Here is a 24,281-nt window from a genome sequence, read left to right on the forward strand (position 1 = left end):
CTAAAGGAGTTAGAGGTGAAACGGGATGATGAGCTCCAGCTAAAGGGGTTAGAGGTGAAAAGGGAGCAGGACCAAGCTGTGAAGCAAAGAGAGCATGACATTCAGTTAAAGCAGCTGGAAGCAGCTGAAAAAGAGAGGGAGAGAGCCGAGAAAGAAAAGGAAAGAGCCGAGAAGGAGAGAGAGTATGAGGAGGCAGAGAAACAGAGGAAACATGACTTGGAGATGGAGAAGTTAAGGCAAGAGCGAAGAGATCAAGGGCTAGACCGAGCGGAGGGGTTTGATATTAGTCGGGCGTTGAGGTTAGTACCTCCGTTCGAGGAGACGAATGTTGATAGTTATTTCTTGCTTTTTGAAAAGGCAGCATTGAATTAGAAGTGGCCCAAAGAGCAGTGGGTGGCGTTGTTACAAAGTGTGTTAAAAGGGAAGGCACAACGAGCATATGCGGCGTTGTCCATGGAGGAGGGAGAAGCGGATAATTATGCCGAAGTAAAGGAGGCCATTCTCCGGATTTACGAATTGGTACCTGAGGCGTATAGACAAAAGTTCAGAAATTTAAGGAAAGGGTGGAATCAAACGTATACCGAACTAGCCCATGAGAAGGCTGTGCTCTTGGACCGTTGGTGCACCGCGGAACAGGTGGACGAGGATTATGAGCGTCTCAGGGAGTTATTTTTGATTGAGGAATTTAAAGGTTGTGTTCCGGAAGAGATGCGGATGTATTTGAATGAGAGGCCGAATAAGTCCATCTCAGAATTTGCTAGGTTCGCAGATGAATATGCCCTAACCCACAAGACAAAGTTTTCCTCGACAAACAGTTACCGGAGAGACCGTGGGAACGGTAGGGAAAGCCCGCCGGCTAAGGGAGAAACTCAGTCGGGAGCTAGCAGAAAAAGTGAGGATAACAGGCCAGAAACCTGGAGATTTCCTGGTTTGACCTGTTTTAATTGTGGAAAGGTGGGACATATTGCATCTAAATGCCCCGCTCCGAGGAAAGAGCCAGAAAAAGGGAAAGCAGCTATCACTATAGGCTGTATTGCGTCGATCAGAAAATCGACGACAGGGCCCCCGGTAGAAGGAGTACCGGAGGGGCGTGAGACGTTTAGTTCCGAAGGAACCGTGTCTGTGGAGGAGGGAGGCCCACAAATTCCAGTACGGATCTGGAGAGACAGTGGGGCTGAGCTATCATTGATTAGCAGTAAAGTGTTAGAGTTCGGACCTCAGACGGGAGAGGTAGCCCTGAGAGGCATAGGAAAATGGACCGAAGTGTGCCTTTGCATCGGCTCCTTCTAGATTGCGAGTTGGTGTCGGGACCAGTGGAACTGGGGGTCCTGCCTGAGTTGCCGGGGGAAGGCGTGGACGTCCTTCTGGGTAACGACCTAGCGGGTGGGAAGATGGGTGCAGCCGTGAAGCTGACCACCCAGCCTGCTAGGGTTGAGGCCCCACCCTCAGATCCTAAGATCTATCCCGCATACGCGGTCACTCGCAGCATGTCGAAAAAGGCAGCTGAGACCGAGAGCAGTTTAAATCTGAGCAGTTTTGATTTGGCCGAGACGTTTCTACCGACTCTGTACCAGCGAGGGTCAGAGGAAGGAAAACCGGGGAGTAGGGAGGGAGGAGAGAGTAAAAGGGGGGAGGTAGACCTGCCCTTAGCAAGAAGAGAGTTTGTACGGGAACAGGAAGGTGACGAGGAGCTGATAGCCTTGAGAGAGTCGGTTCTTTCTGAGACCGAGGTTGAGGCAGAGCCCGAGGGTTCCTACCTGAAGGAGGGTGTGTTGATGAGGAAATGGAGGCCCCCCGCGGTGCCGGTCGATGAGGACTGGATGGTGGTACATCAGATAGTAGTTCCGAAAGTGTATCGGGACGAAATTTTGAACTTAGCTCATAAGGGACCTTTAGGTGGGCATTTGGGAATAACCAAGACAGTGGATCGGGTTCAGAGAGAGTTCTATTGGCCAAACCTGAGAAAAGATATTACTGAGTATTGCAAAAGGTGTCATACATGCCAAGTGGTGGGTCAGCCGAACCAAGTTATCCCTAAGGCACCCCTCCGACCCATCCCCGCATGCGAGGAGCCGTTCTCCCGAATCATTGTGGATTTTGTGGGACCCTTACCTAAAACTGCGAGTGGGCGGCAGTATATCATCACCCTGATGTGTGCCGCCACACGATTTCCAGAGGCCGTGCCTCTGGGTAATATTAGGACCTCTGTGGTGGTGAAGGCCCTCATTAAATTCTTTACCACAGTGGGGCTGCCTAAGGAGATACAATCGGATCAGGGGAGTACATTCACGTCTAGCGCATTTCGGCAGATGATGACCCAGCTAGGGGTCAAACAAATTCTAGCCTCTGCGTACTACCCGGAATCCCAAGGAGCGTTGGAAAGGTTCCACGCTACACTAAAGACCATGCTTAAAGCTTATTGTCAGGAGAACGTTCGAGACTGGGATGAGGCTTTACCCCTTCTGTTATTTGCCGTAAGGGATACAGTCCAGTGCTCACTGGGGTTCAGTCCGTTTGAGCTCGTTTTCGGTCACAGGCCCAGGGGACCTCTAACCCTACTGAAAGAAAAGTGGTCTAGCCCAACTGTTCAAGTCAGTGTGATCGACTATGTTCTGAAATTCCGGGAAAGGCTGCATAAAGTATGCGCCTTGGCAAAAGAAAACCTTAAAGACTCCCAGGACAAAATGAGTCAGTGGTATAACCCGAGAGCGAGAGAACGAGAGTTTCACGTAGGTGACCAGGTTTTGGTCCTATTCCCGGTAGTTATCCACCCCCTTCAGGCGAGGTTTCAAGGACCATATACAGTGCGTCAGAAAATAGACTCGCTGAATTACGTGATTGAAACCCCCGACCGGCGAAAGCCGACCCAGTTAGTTCACGTGAACATGATGAAAAGGTACCTTGAAACCACCCCCGCGGTGGTCGGTGCGGCCATGAAAACCGATGAGGTAGAGGGGGATGGTAAGGAGGGACCAGAGCGGTTTGAAAAGATAGGTATAGTCCCCACCAGATTGGAGAACTCTATCGTATTGGCAAGGCTTGCGGATAAAGTTAGCCACTTAAAGCCTGAACAGCGGGAGCAGGTAATAACAGCTCATTAACCGGCATGCAGACTTATGTCCAGATATTCCCCGAAGGTATAGTGGGACGAAACATGATGTGATAGTTACCTCAACCCAACCTATAAAACAGGCCCCTTATCGGATGAATTCTGAAAAGAGCCAGCTAGTAGAAAAGGAGATTGAACATATGCTAGCTGCTGGGATAATCCGCGAATCCTCTTCCGCGTGGGCTTCCCCTTGCGTGGTTGTCCCAAAACCGGACGGTACCATAAGATTCTGTACCGATTACCGGAAGGTCAACGCGGTCACCCAGACAGATGCTTACCCTATCCCCCGGGTGGATGATTGCATTGATCAAGTGGGGAAGGCGAGGTACATCACAAAAATTGACTTGTTAAAGGGGTACTGGTGCGTTCCTTTAACGGACAGGGCTCGAGAGATTTCAGCCTTTGTCACCCCGTCCGGGTTGTTCGAGTGCAACGTTACGCCGTTTGGGATGAAAAATGCACCAGGGACATTTCAACGGATGATAGACGCTGTGATAAAGGAGTTAAGCCACACCAAGGCTTATCTTGACGACGTGGTAGTTTGGAATGACACCTGGGGGGAGCACCTGGAGGCTGTAGAAAATCTGTTTACCCAAATGTCGGCAGCCCACGTTACAGTAAACCTCGCAAAGAGTGAATTTGGTCATGCCACGATCACCTATTTGGGGTATGTGGTGGGAGAAGGGCAGTTGGCTCCTGTGCAGGCGAAGGTCCGGGCTATTTCTGAGGTCCCTGTACCCTACAAGAAAAGGGCCCTGAGGAGGTTTTTGGGCATGGTCGGATACTATCGGAAATTCTGTAAAAATTTCGCGGACATTGCGCTCCCCCTTACAAAACTCCTACGGAAGGAGGAAAAATTTGAGTGGGGTCATTCTTGTCAGAATGCCTTTGAAAAGTTAAAAGCCATATTGTGCCATCACCCTGTGTTAAAAGCACCCGATTTGTTAGCACCTTTCTCCTTGGCCACGGACGCCAGTGATGAGTCTGCAGGAGCAGTCCGCTTACAGCAAGCAGGGAATGGAGTGGAGCACCCGGTAGCATATTTCACTCGGAAGTTCAATGTACACCAGAAAAATTACTCTACCGTGGAAAAGGAATTGTTGGCACTTGTGTTGGCGATACAACATTTCGAAGTGTACATTTGTCCAACACAAAATCCCCTAGTGGTCTATACCGATCACAACCCGTTGGTATTCCTGGCCAATATGAAAAATAAAAACAGGAGGTTATTGAGCTGGAGTCTGATGCTGCAAGAATTCGATATTAAGATACAGCACATTAAGGGGAGTGATAATGTGATAGCGGATTGTTTATTTAGATGCTGAATTAAATGTATAACTGTATGGCTCTGTAGTTAAAAGAAAAGCTTTTGTATTCTGTTAGATTCTAAAATCCTGTAAGACTCTGTACCACTCCGTTTTAACCGCTGGTAAAAACGTTTTTTTAAGAGGGGAGGTGTTAAGACCCCAGCCCCCTCCTTCCTGGGAATCGCAAGATCGCTATTAATTCGGGTCTTGGACCCAGGAAATGAGAGAGAATCCTCAGAAAGACAACGCAACGGATTTGACCTTTGTTTCTTGGAGACACCTTTGTGGATTGCGACCCTATGCTACGTGCCAGCTAGCAGGGCTACGTGTACACCCTCGGGCAATGTGGGGTGGGGATTGTATCACCCCACCTTGATTGACATCTACAACTCTGCAAGTCAAGATAAAAAGGGGCTGCAGGAGGCAGTCCCCTTGCGACGCACCAGAAGGAGACACCATCGCTCATCGCTCCCGTGATAACGGGAAGCTATTCGGAAGCCACGTGTGGTTTGTCTCCCCTTGCCTGGGGAACGGGTGGCTGATAACACCGAAAAGGACTTCGAAGTGACAACGGGGAACCCACGTTCCCGATTCAACGGTTTGCGTCCAAAAGACTGGCAAGTTTCTTTTCTCACCAAAATCTCTCTCTCTCCAACAAGTGAAACCCAGCGGTCCCCAAAAGGCTAAAAGCCTGCATGAACTTGAAAGACTTTTATATTTCCATCGGACAATATTTTTACCCCCAGACAAAACGATAGAGCTACTTCTTATTGATGATTATTACTATACCCGCGCTTTAGATTGAGTGTTGACGATGTATATTATCTGAATGTTTGTATTAACCTTACTTTTGTGCCCCTTTACAAATAAAAACGTTTAAAAATAGTACCATCAGACTTCAGCGGACCTCTCTATCTTTGCTGGTAAGTGACCCAGTTACGGGCTTCGTAACAGTATGATCTTGTACATTTCAGAATTTGTTAACCAGAGAACAGAATTTTAAATGTAAGTCAGTTGGAAAAGAAAGTGTCTCCAATGTCAAACAACAAAAAATACTGTGTTAGTAGCTCAACACAAATTGGTGACCAGTAGATCGGAAAGGAGGTTGGGTAGCATTTGGAAAAGGCAGTTTTTTCCCTTATAATTTAAAAATAGACGTTTAATTCAATAATAAGGCAAATCAGTAGTTGAAACGGACGACTGAGTTGTTGCCTCTAATACAATTTTATCTTTACAACGATTTCATCAATTCCACCCACTGATTTTGCCTCACATACACACCAGTGAATGTACCAACCCGTACGCACTTGGGAGCTAGCCCGGATTAGAGGGTGAACGTACAACCGAAAAGACAGACAGTGGCGAAGCAAGGATCAGATCGGATTCGCTGCAGCTTCACACATTGCACAGAGAGAGCGACGTCGGGTCGTCCTTGGAATGAGTTCCGCCGGCAGCCGAGGTTATTCAACGGGTGAGTTGGTCAGACGGAATGGTGAAGTTGACCCGAACGTTGTTTTCAACCTGTTTTGGAACGCGACCGCCATTTGTTTTAGACACCCCTGCTCTACTTTCTCTAACTCAGAAATTTCAAAAGTCCTGGATGCTACATACCCCGTAACTGGGTGTCTGACCAGCAGAGAAAGAAGAATCCATTGGAGTCTGGTGGTACTGTATTCAAAGGTGTTTATTAGTAAAATAGGCAAAACAATACCAATAATGAAAATATATATATATATATAACACAAGTTAGCAATAATGAACCTAAAAGTGTAGGAATAATAATAAGCAATAATAAACAAGCTGTATCAATGTCTAGGGGTAAATGAATTGTCTTAGAAAAGTATAAAGTTCAGTTCAGTTCATTCGTGCTGAGGTAGTTATGGTTGTTGTGTTGTAATCGTTGGAGAGAGAGAGAGAGAGAGAGAGCGAGCGAGATGTAACAGCAACTGTTGCGGCAGGCAAACCTTTTACTCCTTTCTTGATCTGTCGTGTCGTTGTGGCCATTCAATTATGACCCCTCTGTCATTCAGCTAGACCGTTCTTCTGTGGTGGACTCGTCACTCTGGCATGAGTGGACACACACACAAGCCCCCACCGGCCCTGCTGTAACACTGTGAGTTTAACTGACCGATCTCCTGGTTCGGTCTCCGATGCCCCCACCTCCCTTGTGGGTTCACAACCCTCAGTCAGGGTCCACTGGTGTGTCTGAAGGGTGTCTCTCCAGACCTGTCTTTTTATCTCCACTAACGGGTGTCAGCTATCAATCAATTTTGAATGACTGGGTCCATCAAACCAGCCCACTCCTGCAGTCCACTGAGGAATGTTAATGAGCAAAAATAGTAGAAGATAAATAACCCTTGCAGAAGTCATAATACAGTAAATCAAAAGTCTCTCTCCCCTCTCTTATCTGTAGCAGATGTTCTTGCATGCTTTCCATCTCTCTCTCTCATGAGCAGCATAGCAACAGTAATCGTTCGTAGTTCTGGGGGGGGGGGGGGAGAATCGGTAACTCTGCACCCCATTGTCCATCAGATCTATTCATCACTCATAACACCCCCATCCTTCTGGGAATTTTCACCAAGGTGAAAATTAACTAATACAGCATATTACAGAATTACAGAGTTTTTGTTTCGTATTACCCATAACTGAAGGTGTGCCTCGCCCCCCCCCCCGGTCTTGGAAGAAGTGTTTCCTGCTGCTCTGGTCTATTTGAATATCATTCATTCTGCCGGAGAAGTCCAGGCCGTGGGCTGTTGTCCTGCTCAAGAGCTGGTGACTCCGTACCTCTGACTAACCGATGATTAAGTTGGGGTCCGAGGCAGCCCAGTCTTAACCTGGTCGGATTCCCGATTCCCCAGACGATGATCTCCACACCTGCCGAGGTTGACCTAATGACCTAAACACAAAGTACACTGCAGGTGCTGTGGTCAAATCAACACGTACAAACAAGCTGGATGAACTCAGCAGGTCGGGCAGCATCCGTTGAAATGAGCAGTCAATGTCCTAATGGTCAAAATCTGGCTATTAGAGGGAATCAGACATTTAAAAGACATTTGGATAGGTCATGGGTAGGAAAGGATCGGCGGGATGCGGGGTCAGATGCAGGTTAATTGGGACTAGTTCAGATCAGCCGTTCGGAGAGGTCAGGTCATGAGCTGTTGTCCCACCAGGAGCGGAGACTCGGCAACCTGCTACCGTCTCCGATTGACAAGTGATTCAAGTCAAGGTCCGAGGCTGGTCAGACTCCCGATGTCCAGAGGAGACCACATTGGACCAAGACCCCCACACCCGCCCGGGGCTGACCCATCCAAATCTTGGCCATCAGATAGGATCAGCCATGTGGACAGGAAAGACTCGGAGAGATGTGGGCTAAATACAGATCAAGGAAACTAGCTCAGGATGTCAAGAAGGCATCACGGTTGGCCCGAGCAACTTCGGCAGAAGGGACTGTTAGGACGTTATTTGATTCTAGGATCAGACACAGATCAGACTGGCTACCGAATGGGGCTGAACCAGTCCAGACCGTGTCCACCTACTGGGACCGGACAAACTCTGGTCACTGCCTGTCATTCGGTCAGTGTTGGGATTGGACTTGCACTCTTCGCAGCAAGCGATCCAACTGCAGAAACTGGCCTGAGATTAAAGCTTTGCAAGAGAATGAGGAAGTGAAACTGGACAGTGAAAACAAGAAGGAGAAAGTGATATCTGCCACAAAACTCCTGAAAGTAGTAAATCAAAAAACCATTGGATAGTTTTATTACCGTCACGTGTACCAAGACAGCGATAAACCGCTGTGAGCGACGCCGACAGACCAGGACATCCAGTTAGTAATAGGAGAACAATATCGTGATAGTTACAGAGATACTGCAGGTCGACAAATAAAGTACAAAGGAAGGGTCGCCACGAGGCAGTTTAGGCGATCGAGTTCTTTTAGTATTTTTCAAGAATCTGATAAGAATGAAATAGAAGCTGCCCTTGAGTTTGATGGCAGGTGATCTCAAGGTTGTGTACCTTCTGCCTGACGGGAGAGGCGACAAGAGAGAATGGCCGGGATCCTCGGTCATGTCAGCCGCTTTCCTGAGGCAGTGGGTGGTGTAGTCTGAGTCAGTGGAGGGGCGGCTGGTATGTGTGATAGACTGGACCGCATTCACACACTCTGATTTCTTGTGGATAATTATCTTTACACCACAGGAAAAAATCCGCATCTTTTAGGTCATTCTACTACTTGTGAAGAATGGAGCTAAATCTTCCCTGCAGCAAGTGTATTATGTTAAGATTTCATTTGTGAATACCTGTAGTTTCAAAGTTTGAAGCTTCAGGATTATGTATTTTATAAGCAATCGAACCTGATGGCATGAACATCAATTTATTCAATTTCTGGTAATGGCACCATCTCCGCCCCCCTCCCCCACCATTCCTCATCCCCTTTTCCCTCTCTCACCTTATCTCCCTGCCTGCCCATCTCTCCTCCCCCCTTTCTTTCCATGGCCTTCAGTCCTGTCCTATCAGACTCCCACTTCTCCCGCCCTGTATCTCTTTCATCAATCAACTTCCCAGCTCTTTACTTCACCCCTCCCCTTCCCAGTGTCACCTATCACCTCGTGTTTCTCCCTCCTCTCCCCCACCTTTTAACTCTACCCCTCATCTTTTTTTCTCCAGACTGTCGCTGCTGCCTGGCCTGCTGAGTTCCTCCAGCATTTTGTGTATGTTGCATGGATTTCCAGCATCTGCAAATTTTCTCTTATTTGAATTTGTTACCCATTATTCTTTTGGATTCAACTTCCACATAAGTATCTCTCTTTTACTGATTTAATCACTTTGTTGGATGGTGAATACATGTATTGATCATATATAACTCCAATATAACTCGGAGTCCTGCCATGTGCAGAAGTTCGCTGATGACACGGCCATAGTGGGGTGTATCAGGAATGGACAGGAGGAGGAGTATAGGAAACTGATACAGGACTTTGTGATATGGTGCAACTCAAACTACCTGCGTCTCAATATCACCAAGACCAAGGAAATGGTGGTGGACTTTAGGAGATCTAGGCCTCATATGGAGCCAGTGATCATTAATGGAGAATGTGTGGAGCAGGTTAAGACCTACAAGTATCTGGGAGTACAGTTAGACGAGAAGCTAGACTGGACTGCCAACACAGATGCCTTGTGCAGGAAGGCACAGAGACGACTGTACTTCCTAAGAAGGTTGGCGTCATTCAATGTCTGTAGTGAGATGCTGAAGATGTTCTATAGGTCAGTTGTGGAGAGCGCCCTCTTCTTTGTGGTGGCGTGTTGGGGAGGAAGCATTAAGAAGAGGGACGCCTCATGTCTTAATAAGCTGGTAAGGAATGCGGGCTCTGTCGTGGGCAAAGTACTGGAGAGTTTAACATCGGTAGCAGAGCGAAGGGCGCTGAGTAGGCTACGGTCAATTATGGATAACTCTGAACATCCTCTACATAGCACCATCCAGAGACAGAGAAGCAGTTTCAGCGACAGGTTACTATCGATGCAATGCTCCTCAGACAGGATGAAGAGGTCAATACTCCCCAATGCCATTAGGCTTTACAATTCTACCGCCAGGACTTAAGAACTTCTTAAAAGCTATTATTAATGCTTTTTGAGATAGTGATTTAGATGCATATCATATTTTTTTACTGAGTTAAGTATTGTATGTAATTAGTTTTGCTACAACAAGTGTATGGGACATTGGAAAAAAGTTGAATTTCCCCATGGGGATGAATAAAGTATCTATCTATCTATCTATCTATCTATCTATCTATCTATCTATCTATCTATCTATCTATATCTTCAACTTAAAAATAACCGTTAGTGACTTTAATTATCCTTGGTATCCTATCATCAGTAAAACAAATGAAAGATGATATACAATGTGATATCTATATGACAATGAGTGCAGATAAGGGCTTTTGTTTAGAACCGTTGGTGTTACAAAATTCACACTCACAGCCTTGGGTAGATCAGTTAGCAACTGTTTAAAAAATCTGTTAATCCTCAAAATTGATGGATCCTGGACTGTCGACTCAGGTCACGAGTGCTGTTTCCCTTTAAGAGAAAGGAAATGCAGGAAACGTACTGGGCTGCAAGTAAGATTGACACACAGAGGATTAAGACTCCCATCCCCTTGCATTTTGCTGATGAATGTACGTGCTCTGGAAATTAAAACTGAAGACTTCAGAGCACGATTGCAGGAACTGAGTGGCATCAGGGACCGCTGTGTACTTTGCCTCATGGAAACATGGCTTACTCCTACTGTTTCAGACGCAGTGCTGCAGCCCGAGGGCTTCACCATTCACTGCACTCACAGATTGGAGAGACTCTTAAAGGTAGAGAGGGTGGAGTGTGCTTCATGTTTAACTCATTGTTGTGTACAGACCCAGTGCTATCTCAGTCCTGCTTACCAGAACTGGAACCTCTAGCAGCCAAGTGTCATTCATTTTATCTGCCGAGTGAGTTTTCTGCTGTCATCCTGGTAGCAGTGTATATTCCACCCTGGCCAACATCAGGCCTGCAGTGGATGAGCTGAGCACCGTGATCAGCAGTCATAAAACAGTGTACCCTGATGCCTTCCCTGTCGCTGCAGAGGACTTCAACCAGGTCGACTTGAAGAAGTCTCTGAATAACTACCACCAACATATCATCTGTGGAACCAGAGGAGCCAACACACTTGAATACTGTTTTATCACAATCAGGAGCAGTTACCGTGCTATCACATGCCTGTACATTGGCAAGTCCGATTATCTGGCTGTACTTCTACTCTTGGCTTCCAGGCTGACGCTAAAACCCACAGCACTAGTGATGAAGGGAAGCAAAGTAGCGATTGCAGGGCTGCTTCGACTCAGAGGACCAGACAATATTCAGTGATTCATCTTGGATTCTGAGTGAATACGCCACAGTTGTCACCAACTTCATCAGAACCTATGGGGATGTGTGTGTGCCTCCGAGAACATACCGGACATACCCAAACCAAAAGCCATGGATTCAGGACACGCACAAAGACAGGCATGTGGAAAGAGCCTTAAGGATCATTGGGGACCTGAGTCACCCAACCAGCTACTACCATTATGCCCTCAGTACTAGTCAACACATTTCAAAACCTGGACCTCTGTACCTCCCTCTGGAACTGGATCCTTGACTTCTTCACCAGGAGACCACAGTTAGTGCAGATCAGAAGAAGCGTCCCCTCTTTGCTGGCCATCAACACCAGCACACCTCAAAAGATGGCAGCTTAACCCACAGCTCGACATAGATCAGCTGGTTGAATGATGTTGCAACAACAGCCTCACACTCAACATCGGTAAGACCAAGGAAATGTTTGTGGACTATAGGAAGGAGCCGTCAAGGGAACACACACCGGTCCTCATTGAGGGATCAGCAATGGAAAGGGTGAGCAGTTTCAAGTTCCTGGGTGCCAACATTTCTGAAGGTCTATCCTGAGCCTAATCTATTGATGCAAATACAAAGAAGGCATGAAAATTAGGAGTTTGAGGAGATTTGCTGTGTCACCAAAGACTCCAGAAAAGTTTCTACATGTGTACAATGGAGATAAATGGTTGTATCACCATCTGGTATCCAGGGACCACTGCACATAATCAAAAAAAAACTGCAGAAGGTTGCAAACACAGGCAGCTCCATCACGGGCCCTAGCCTCCACAACAGTGAGGACATAGAGGCCACCATGTGGGCATAGTGGTTAGCATGATGCATTTACAGCTTGGGGCGTGGGAGCTTGGAGTTCAATCCCAGCATCCTCTGTAAGGAGACTGTATGTCCTCTGCATGGAATGCATGTGTTTCCCCCCAGTGCTCCAGTGGCCTCCCACCATCCAAAGACATACCGGGTCAGTTAATTGGTCATTTGCAAATTGTCCTGTGATTGGGTTAGGGTTAAATCGGGGTGGCGCTGCTCAAAGGACCAGAAGGGCCAACTCCACACTGTATCGCTAAATAAATAAAATCTTCAAAAGGCGATGCCTCAAAAAGGCAGCATCCATCGTTATGGATTCACATCACCCAGGACATGCCCTCTTCTCATTGCTACCATCAGGGAGAAGGTACAAGAGCCTGAAGACACATACTCAATGCTTTAGGAACAATTTCTTCCCCTCCACCATCAGATTTCTGAACCAACCTTTGAACACTTTCTCACTATTTTTGCTCTCTTTTCTGCCTAACTTATTTAATTTATATATATATGTGTGTGTGTGTGTGTGTGTGTGTGTGTGTGTGTGTGTGTGTGTGTGTGTGTGTGTGTGTGTATGTATATATCTTATTGTAATGTATAGGGTTTTTATTATGTATTGCTCTGTACTGCTGCTGGAAAACAACAAATTTCACAACATATGCCAACAATATTAAACCTGATTCTGATTATGATTCAGGTGCATCCAGTTGTATATCAGTGTCATTGCTGTTTTTTGCTTCTGACCAACACACAGTGATGTCCATTTCCAGGATTATAGTGTGTCACTTGAAAAAAATATGAACAGACATTTCCCAATGTGAGGCACACTTGTGCATCCAATGAAATTTCCAGCTATGAAGCACATGGGATAACTTCACTCTCCTTACACCTTTCCCTCCGGAACATAGTTTGGAGCTTGGATCGGGTTGGCTTGGGGTTGTCTGTTGTTGAACACTCCAGGATAGCTTGATCATTGGAATACAACAGCTGGGAGGTCTGTAAAGTGATAGCATCTTCAACCTGGCTCCTTCACCATGGTTCACACTAACCTGCAATCTCGACTTTACTCTGATTTCAAGCCTGACTGCTTCACCCTTTCCTACCCACTGCCGGACTGCACAAAAACACTAGGAGATAGATTAAGCTACCTGGCCCCTCAAGCCCGTCAGCCCCATCATTCAATATGATCACGGCTGATCTCAGCTGAACTCCTCTGGGCCAGTTCCCTCTTGTTTCACTTCCTCAGCTCTTCACAAACCGACTCCAATATGTGCTGCCAGTCCTGTCTTTATTGCACCCTTCAAACACTGGACACCCCGTCCTTCTTGTCACCAAAATATTTGCCAGTTCTAAAATCCTCACTGCACTTGACATTCATCCAAATATCTGTCAGATTCATTGATTCCCTCCAACAGTTTACCAGCCAGCATGGAGATGGGTCAGTTAGATGGCATTCCTCCTGTGCCAAATGTATCTTCAGCCACATGTGATTGAGAGAGTGCATTAGTTACAGACTGTGATGATTAACATCATGACCTTCCCACTCTGTGGACATCACGGCTGGTGGCACAGTGACTCAATGTAAGTTAATACTTGGCAGCAGAGCAGGGTAATTATAAGCTCACTCTGCCTATCTGTCAGGAAGTGCCTCTGATGGTAACACGTTTAAGAATTTGTGCTCCCTCCAACTATATATAAAATAAATGGGAGAAAATTACATATTGATAGACCATCAAGCTAAGTGTACTTCAATGTTTTACACTGAACGTGTTGAACTATTTAATATTGTGGGATTCCAGCAATTATTAACAGTGGACACAGAAGATTTTTTTTGTCAGTTACAATCTCTCAGAGATAAATAAGATGAAATAATTGCAATAGATTCGGCATAATTTTCACTTCCAGGGAAAACTGCAAGGAATTAAGAAGCTTCACACAAGCAAGAATTTTCATTGCAATCTGAGGTATAAACTAATCTGAAGATTCTACCATACTATTTATGCAAATTCCAAAAGAAAAGTCTGCATCAGTTGTGTTAACCATGTTTTATTTACTTGCCATTATTAAGAATGAATACACAAAGCTAAACTTTGTTACATCAACTTCAATTCCCACCAGAGAGCCATTTTTTCCCTATAATTATAAATAAATAAGTTTGATTATACAAAAGAACTAAAATATGGCTGAAATTTCACCCAGTAAGAAGAGCAATTGGGAGATTTTTTTAAATAACGGCTTAGATTCTTATTTTAAATTTAAAAACACAGTGATTGACAGAACTGGGAGCCTACTCTCACACACCTGTTAAATTTCATACCTAGTGTTGCCTAACACCAAAACTATTCTAAAGTGTCTAGTAAAGCAAGTAAAGTCAATTTTCTTGATTAAGTGGAGGTTGAATCCTAAATTTATTTGCCCAGACCACAATGGAGACTTTCTGCCAGTAAACCAGATTGCTGTGCTCAGCTGAATTCTAAATGTCCATCTTCATCAGAGGAAAATGATGCCACCCATGCAGAGGTTTGCTTTTACTGAAGAAGTTTAACATTATAGCTTTGATGCCTTCACTTTGGAATATGTTTTGTTTCACTGAATGAACAGCTGTTGCTTAGAATATTATTGTGTTTCCAGTTTATGACCCCAATGATACTCGAGCACCAATATATGAAACACTGGAAGAACTCAGCTCGTCAAACAGCATCTATGGGGTGGGGGGGGGTGTGGACAGTTAGTGTTCCAGTAAATAACTGGAGGAATGGGATTGCTCCAGGTTGGCATAGAGACAAGCCCTTTGGCCCATCGATTCTTTACTGACCATCAGTCATCCACTGTCACTAATCCTATGTTAATCTCAATCTTCAAGGGAACTTGGATCTAAAGTCTGATTTAACATTATGGAAATAGAATCTCACAGTTAAGATTGCGCATGTATTGTCAATGAATAGAACAAAGAAAAATAAAGACGACTGGATTTTATTGTCATATGAAGGGCTAATGCAGTGCATTGTTTAAAACAGCATGTTAAACAGGCATTTAGAATAAGAACAGAAAAACAAATTTAAATGCTTTTTTTTTCTGGTATGGGGAAAGACCAGGGTTAGAGGCTTAGTAAACATGATCTGCTGGATCTCGCAGTCAGAGCAAAGGTTGGGTCACAATTTCCAGAGCTGTCATCCTGTCATGATGAAGGGTCTCGGCCCGAAACGTCGACAGCGCTTCTCCCTATAGATGCTGCCTGGCCTGCTGTGTTCCACCAGCATTTTGTGTGTGTTGTTATCCTGGATGGCTTTGTGTTTCTGAAGGATATGCTTTCTTGTCCGATGATTTTAAAAAAAGGTGATAATTAGACACATTTCTGACAGACATTCTGATTGGGAACAGCTAATGCCATTGTGCGGACTTAACCGAGATTTTGCTCCATATGGTGAGGTGGGGGGTGGTTAGTGTTGTTACGCAGAATGTGTACCATGTTGTAACAGGAACCCCCCACATTTTATCCATTATTATTACTTAACAACCATAGACAATACTCAACAAAAATTTAAACCTAAAAGAGCCCAACATTTCCATTAGCTTGGTGTAACGACCCTAAAAAGAGTTCATGCTGTGCTGTGTAATATTTATTTATTGAGATGCAGCACAGATTAGGCTTCAACCAGCATCACCCAGCAATCCCCCATTTAATCCTAACCGAATCACAGGACAATTTACCTGCCAGCCAGTACGTCTTTGGAAACCGGAGCAGCTGGAGGAAAGCCACACGGTCACGAGGAGGACATACAAACTCCTTACGGGCAGCGGTGGGAATTGAACCCAGGTAGCTGGCACTGTGAAGCATTGTGCTAACCACTACACTGCCATGCTGCCCCAAATATAGTGTAGCTGTGCTCTAAAGTATAGCTGTAAATATTTGGGGAACATGATAAATATGGTTTCCAGATCTATTCTTACTTTGTAAAATGAAGTCAAGCTACTGGCTGTTTCCTTTGTTAGGTGAAGATGGCCAAGCGAGTCGCTATCATTGGGGCTGGAGCCAGTGGGCTAGCGTGTATAAAATGCTGTTTGGATGAAGGCTTGGAGCCTGTATGTTTTGAAAAAAGCAACGACATTGGAGGGCTCTGGAACTTTCAGGTACGTTTGGGTGTTTTATTAGTTTTTTGGTGTTTCCATGCCGTCCCTTGCCAATAAAAAGAGAAAATACTCAACAGATCAGACAGCATATGTGAAAAGAAAAACAGATAATGTTTCAGGCCTGGGAGACCTAATCAGATATGGTAACAGCATGAACCCCTAGACCTGGGGTCACCAACCTTTATTGCACCGCGGACCAGTTAATATTGACAATATTCTTGCGGACCGGCCGATGGGGGGTGGGGGGGTTGTTAATAACGACCAGAATATAGGTGATAAGTCAACTACTACGTCAGTTATAAGTGGCTAATACACTCAATTTCGTTTCTAAAAGGGTTTATCTAACGAATTTAATACTAAACACACAGTGCATGTTTTCATCGCATGAACATAGCGATAAGCTAATTATAACTCACTTTTAAGTCAATAGCATCGTAACATTTTAAGTAACGTTTGGATATTAAACACACAGCACATATTTTCCTCGTATGAACATATAAAATCATTGCAACACACCAGTGAGAGGACAAGGTAAGGGCCGGAGGTCCCCGTACGGGGGCCGTGGCGGACGTAATCCAGAGAGAGCAACCGACCGAGCGAGGGGTGTGACAGGGCGCGGCCCAGCCCCCTTGTAGGTAGGTAGAATCTATTGGCTAATGAAAGTTTGACTCGAGGGATGATTTTCAGTAGATCACAGCGAGGTAGCTGCTCTGCCTCTTACGAAACCCCGAGCCCGAATTAGGTCGTCAGCGAATATTTTAGCACCGGGTTCCCCACGAGCGTTTGGTGTACCAAACAGGTTTAGAGGCAGCGCCCATCAGTCCAGGCTCCAGGCCAGTATCATCGGCACTTCTCGCCAGCTGGTTACCTGAGGCTAACCAGTGATCCCTGGCGCGAGGGTGTCACTGCGTTTAGGCGACTGATGACTTCGCATGGGTAATGACCTCGCATGCGTTCAAGTTCAACAGTGGGCGTGACAGGCAATGAGAAAAGGTGCAGCTGACTCATATCGTTTCATATCGCCTAATCACATCGTTTCCTCGCGGCCCGGTAGTACATGCTTTGCGGCCCGGTGGTTGGGGACCACTGCCCTAGACACCAATGAAACCTACTTGTTATTGAGTAATCCTGTGGAAGAAAGTGAGTTTCCACAAAGTTTGTTCTGTTGAAGGATCCCAGACCTGAAATGTTAACTGTATTGCTCTTTCCACAGATGCTGCCTGGCCTGAGTTTTTGCACACCTGTTTTTATTCCACTATCCAACATTTGCACTTAAAAAAAATCTCCTGCTTTCACTGAGATCAATTTAAAATGGGTGTAACTCCACAAAAATATTATTTTTATGTATATTAACTTGGTGCTCAGCTATCCAGTCCCAAGGGACCTTGATGACTTGCGCTGAGGTTGAAATTGTGAGTTCAGTTTAGGTCATGTTTTACCAAACTAACTCGGTACTTTCTCAACTTCAAATCATTCATTTGAAGGCTCAGTTTATTGTCAAAGTATGCATGTACAACATAACTCTGATATTTATCTTCTCCAGATCGCCACAAAGTACAGAAAAACCATGGGGGTTGTTGAAGGACAAAAAACCTCAATCTCCCTCCCCCAACATGAAAACGAAAAAGAAACAAAACTCGCAGACCCCAAAACCCCCCACCCCCTTCCTCGCACATAAACTAACAGATCACCCACATGGAAAACGGCAGCTGTAACATCAAACCCCTCCCTCACAAAACGAAAGTGACAGTAACATCAAACCCCCAACCTCCTCCCTCGCAGGAGAGAATAGTGACACTAGCATCAAAAACCCAACCCCTCCCTTGCACAGAAAGTAACATATCCCCCATCTGCCAGCCGGCAACAAGAAAGAACACACCAAAAACTGAAGGACAGCAATATAAAGTACAGTCCAATAATCACAGAGATCTCAGATTTTTGGAAACACCTTCCTGTCAGCATTGAGGAGAGCAGCTGCACGAACTCAGTCCTTCTGTGAGGAGCGACTGCCGTGCCGGGTTTGAAAGCTGTCGATCAGGCTGCCAGCCGCTGTCGACCCCATGGCCTCTGTGAAGAGTGACAGCCGACCTCCTTCGCTTCGGTGCTTCAATCTTCCTCAGCACTTTGAAATGGAGTTAATCATGGCCTCTCCCCACCCCCCCACCCCATTTCTCATCTTTTCCACGATGCAGCTTGTGCCCTCGGTCCTCTCTGGACAGCAAGAGCGTTAGAACATTCGATCGAATTCCAAACTGCATGTCGCAGGCTCCAATAGCTTCTGTAACACAATCAAGACCAAAAGAACAATCGCAGAGAAAGTGAAATAATTGAAGGGATTACCTATCTGAAAGATGTTGCCCAAGGGATCATCGTTCGCTGGTACCATCTTGAATGAAGATGGTTAGCTTCTGTTCTGTGCCCCAGAACAAAGTTCGTTTAGCACAACAACACATTTACTGCTTTTCTGCAAATTCCTACAGTTTTCAAATTGGTTTGGATTGGCCATGGGTTTGATTTTTTAACTTTATATCTGAGTAATTCTCGAACTTGACTCCCCACTTCTCTATCCAGCTCTCACAATGAAGCTTCATTGTGAAGAGGGAATACAACACCAGGACTGTGTAACACTGTCACGTGTCAGAGGTACAATTGTGACAATGATCCAAAACTATGGAATTCTCATTGTTCGGGTTTGACAACTTAGGATGAATATTTACATTGAGGGGTCCAATAGCATTCCATTCAGAATGGGACTGAGAACCTTGGTTTTGCAATGGGAGCACAAAGAGGACATAGTATGTAGGCAGTGGAGGATGATCTCTGTTAACTGTACTTTGGTGGTGTCCTGCACACTGAAGCACAGTTTGCTAAATATTTCACAAATTATGCACACCTGTTTGGCATTTAAAAGTATTGGAAATATACACTCAGTGGCCACTGTATTAGGTACACCTGTATACCTGCTCATTAATGCAAATAGCTGATCTGCAAAGAAGTCAGAGGAAAATGGCCAGACTGGTTCAAGCTGACACAAAGGTGACTGCAACTCAAATAACCATGGTTTTCAACAGTGGTGTTCGGAAGAGCATCTCTGAACTCACAACATGTCGAACCTTGATGTGGATGGTCTACAGCACTAGAAGACCATGAGCATGTACCTCACGGCCACTTATTGGTTACATTAAGTACAGGAAGATGCTCAATGTATCCAGAAGCAAAATTGAAATGTTTACGTCAAGTCGCATTCTCTTCTTGTTGTGGATCCAGAGTCAGAAGTTAAAGTGGGGAACATGAACGTTATTAAGATCTTCTTCCCTCCACATTCCTTGAAATTAGAATTCCGAATTGTTGTATTTATGTAACACGAACAACTAGCAAAACTTAAGCTGTGGCTACCAAATGATAAGGAGAAAAATAACAAATGATTTTCTTTCCTCCAAGAGAAAGAATAATTGACATTGGATAGATGCCTTTGAAAATACAGTGAATTCCGGTTAATTGGGCTATTGGTTAATTGAGGCAGCCAGTTATTTGAGACAACTCTTAAAGAACAAAAACGAATTGAGAAAATAGCTGGATTCCTTTTATTTATTTAGCTTTCATGATTTCTGCTGTGAAATTTCCATTAATGCACTGGGCTTATGGATCCTGTGCATGTTGTACGATCAATGAGCAGATTTTAAATACTGGGCAATTGCAGTCTGTTTGTGGTACACGGCAGGATTCTGTACATAAGACCAACAACTGAGTGTGACGATTGGTTTAGTCCACAGGAATCTGTCAGCAATTTTGACACCTTTTGTGTTTGGATTTGCCAACAGTCTGCAAGTGAACTAAAGCCAAGCAAAATCCAAGCCACACTGTGATTATAGGTCACACCATGAACAGTCTGATTATTGTGACTTGGGGAAATTGCAGTCTTGGTTGCCGTACCTTTGAGACAGAGGTACAAGGAAAATGTGCATAAAACTTTCATTCTCAAAACAAAGCAACCGATTTTCTGGAGAACTGATTTGAGGGTGGGGTGAATCACACTAGTAATTTTGTATTAACTTGCTAATAAATGTATTCTTTTTAACTTTATTCAGGAAAAAGTGACGGATGGGAGATCTAGCATCTATAAGTCGCTGATCAGCAATACCTCTAAAGAGATGATGTGCTACAGTGACTTTCCATTTCCTGACGATTGTTCAAACTATATGCATCACTCCAAAGTTAAGGAGTATTTGGTCCTTTATGCTACACATTTCAATCTGAGGAAGTATATACAATTTGCGGTAAGATTTACATCTATTTTTGAGGAAAGTTATCTGTTGTCTATTATCAAAATCTTAAATTAATTCAAAGGAAACCTGGGAGACCGGGAAAGCAGGTCTAGCTTCATCTTTACTTTTAGCAAGGTGTCACGTGGTAGCATGTTGACATATGCAATTAACATGTGTGTGTGTGTGTGTGTGTGTGTGTGTGTGTGTGTATTGAAATACAACAATACTATACAATGCTCCTTCCTGTTTAGGTATAAACTCCAACTCAATAAAGAACGCATCTTAATTATATACATATACATTTTCCTGGATAAAAATGGCATTAGGGGATACGGTGAGCGAGCAGGTAAGTGGACATGAGGCTAGGTTTAGATCAGCCATGTGATCTCCTGGACCAGTTTTCGATAGCCTGGATGGGTCGGAGAGGAATTTTCCAGATTTTTTCTCCTCAATTGGCAACTCGGTTTTTTTTCCCCGGGTGATCACATGGGTTTGGGCGGGATGAATAATAAAATAAAATGGGCGGCATGGTGCCCTGTTGGTTGGCACTGTTGCCTTGTGGGATTCGGTGAAAACTAGAGTTAAGATTGGATCAGCCATGATCTTGTTGAATGGCGGAGCAGGCTTGAGGGGCCAATTGGCCTACTCCTGCTCCTATCTCTTATGTTCTTATGTATACACTGTGTACTATGTAATACAACTACTATACAGAGACATCCACAGCATAGTAAATTTTAAATTGTCCCATTCAGGCCTAAATATTTTATCACTGTGGAGGATTTCTTACTCTTGCAGAATAATGTCTTTCCTGAAACAGGGATCACTCTGCTTGGTAGATGAGACTTGTGGCTGTGAAAGCAATCTCAGGCTATGTCCACACTAAACCGGATCATTTTGAAAACGCTGGTTTCACGTAAGAACAATAGGCGTCCACACTAAGCGTTTTTGAAAATATCTCTGTCCACATTAAAATGGATATTTCAGCGAATCTCCTCCTACTGCGCATGCACAGGACACATCTACCAAAAAGAAGCGACATGTTTGGTGTCGAATCTCGCTGTGAAAGTCTTGGTGCGCATTTGTTCAGTTATAGACTAGAAAAACTTACACGACGGACAGCTGTTGGCTCTCGCGCAGGAGGACTTAAAAGTTAAAAAAAGCAAATACTGGAGCGTATGGAGGCAACCGACAGGGAGTTCACGGACAGTATGACCCGGCTGACGACGAACATTGAAAAACTCACTAACTCTGTCGCATTAATAAAGCCCCTTGTTAAATGTATAAAACATGTCTGCATCAGTATTATCTTGTATTTCCATACAATGTTACATTAGGCTGTTACACATCTATTGTCAGAGAAGTACTTGCATAAATAGGTAAACCATCTTCATACAAGCAAGGACAGAAAACAGGGCAAACTGAGTATACTTATTTATTCAGTAAGTTATGGGTCAAAGTATTTGGTGAGTACATTTCTAACTCTTCTAGCTTCAGTCTTGTTGCCGTCTGTTCTGAAATTGTTAGGTTGCATTCAAGAAAACAATGAAATGGCGCGCTGCCGTCACCATCTGTTCCGGCACGTCATGACAGTGTTTTTAGATTTCTCCGGTTACCCCGTCCACACTGCTCCGGCAAATCCGGCGTTTTCAAAATTACACACTCTGGAGAGCATTTCAGAAAATCTCCGTTTTCGGGGGATGAAAACACTGTTTTAGTGTGGACGGCGGATCAAAACGAAGAGAAAAAGCTTCAGTTATGGATTTATCCGGTGTAGTGTGGACGTAGCCTCAGATTCTGGGGCCTCTTCCATGGTGGTTGCAAGATTCTGATATTTTAGGAAATATTTCTGACAACTCTGCGCAACTTTCTTCTCCTTTTCCCTCTCTGGAATTACTTTAATCCCTTTCTTTTTCTTTCTCATGTTCCTATTCTCTTTCACGCCACTCCCTCTCACGCCTTTCCCTTTCTCGTCACCTTGTTTTTCTCATTCTAGGTTGTGCACCTTGATCTTAGGAAGGTCCATTTAGTTTCACTGGGGTATTTTCTTATTAACTGTTCTATTGCTCCCTTTATGACCTGATCTCTCCTGTCCATTTCCTCATCCACAACATCCTCTGACAAAACCTCTGTTATCTTATCTCTATTGACTCCTTTCTTTTCGGCCTTCCATTCATCCAGCTGGACTTTTGGTCTTTGCATCTACTTTTACAAGCAGCTTTTTGTCTCCCATTTGAAGTTCATGCAATAACTTTAATGCACACAGAGTAGATTCTGGATCTTTATACTCACAAAAGCTGAGTGCTTGCAACTTTTCTGAAGCTCTTTGAACCCCCAGCGTATGTGGTGGTTTCTTGTGCCCCACAAACGACCAGGAGACACAGAAGATTCTTCAAGAAGGGTTAAACTTTAATTTGCAAATCAAAGCTGAGACAGTCAGTGAGCTAGTCGCTGATTGCCCACCGATCCTTGTACATAGCATTTTTTATAGCAATCTCCTGGTTTAATTAGCATATCCAATTGGTCTATAGTTGCGTATCACAAGTACATCCGCCACTATTGTTTCTACCTATTGACTTATTCATGTTCTAGTCTACATCTCTTAGCTACCTCTCATTAACACACCATTGTCTCCTACATTCTTAAGATTTCAAATAGCAAGTTCAAACTACATAATCTACATCAAGGCTGACTACATAGTTTCAGTTACACAGCAGACAAGTTCAAAGCAAAACATCTCTTAGCTACCTCTCATTACCACACCATTGTCTTCTACATTCAATTGGATACATGCATAGCACATAGCAAACTTCAAAGCTGAATACATCTCTTAGCTACCTCTCATTAACATATATTAACACACCATTGTCTTCTACATTCCTAGCATTTCACATAGTTTTGGTTACACAGCAAATAATACAAGTTTTATACTTCATAATATTTTATACTCCAATATATCCCCCCTTTGAGACCCAGAGGGTCTCACACAGAGAAAGAAGACTAAGAGTCTGCACACAAAAGCCCCAATAAACTCAAGCACTTATTCCCAAATCTCGGGTTAAACTATAATTTCCTGCGTCAAGACCTCAAAGTATTCTCTCCCTGTTACCCTGGGCCGCTGAGCCAAAAACCTGTCCCTCTGTATCTGAGACAGGGAAAAAGACTCAAAAGCCCTTACAATCTACTCCCACACTGTTGTTTTGCTCTTGTTCATCCTGCAGGTGTTGTAGGCTGTAACAATACATTTTCGGTGTTTCTTTCTCCACTAAGCTTGCTTCAGTAATTGTCACTAGCATTGAAAATTGTTTGGTTGCAGCACGCACTACAAGAGATTTGAGACAAGGAAGAAAACAGCACAGCACAAGCGCATAGCTCAACAATATAATACTGACAGTTATTGCTATTTTAGTCAGCCATGCTCCCCATCCTCTGAGTCTACTTTCTAACCAGTCAAATAACTGATGTTCAAATCCTGCATTCTGTCTGACCTCCGTCTGCAGATTCTTTAATTTATTCATTGCTCTGGTGAAAGACCCGTCTGGGCTAGTATTGTTTGGTATGAAAGTGCAGCATTGTTCTCCAAACATTACACACACACCCCCTTTTTCTGCCAAAAGCCAATCCAGTACCTGTCTGTTTTGCCACACCATCCTGCTAGTTGCATCTAGCTGTTGCCCTAAGGCCTCCAGTGCATCATCGGTGTAGTTGATGAATCTCTGCTGATTATAGTATATATAGTTTATCCATTCAACATTTTTGCTCACCCCTATC

The 24,281-nt window shown here is 44.5% G+C and overlaps 1 protein-coding gene across 1 annotated transcript in view; it reads left to right on the forward strand.

Annotated features, from left to right (window-relative positions):
* Nucleotides 1–24,281, forward strand: part of LOC140737397 (flavin-containing monooxygenase 5-like) — a 138,083-nt gene that overhangs the window by 84,254 nt on the left and 29,548 nt on the right. Inside the window, exons 4-5 of the mRNA XM_073063881.1 lie at nt 16,111–16,248; nt 20,337–20,525. Of these exons, the coding sequence (XP_072919982.1) occupies nt 16,117–16,248; nt 20,337–20,525 (321 nt within the window). The 5' untranslated portion in view covers nt 16,111–16,116. The remainder of the gene's footprint in view (nt 1–16,110; nt 16,249–20,336; nt 20,526–24,281) is intronic.

Source organism: Hemitrygon akajei, chromosome 12, assembly GCF_048418815.1.
Source record: "Hemitrygon akajei chromosome 12, sHemAka1.3, whole genome shotgun sequence".
In the NCBI taxonomy this organism is placed as follows: domain Eukaryota; kingdom Metazoa; phylum Chordata; class Chondrichthyes; order Myliobatiformes; family Dasyatidae; genus Hemitrygon; species Hemitrygon akajei.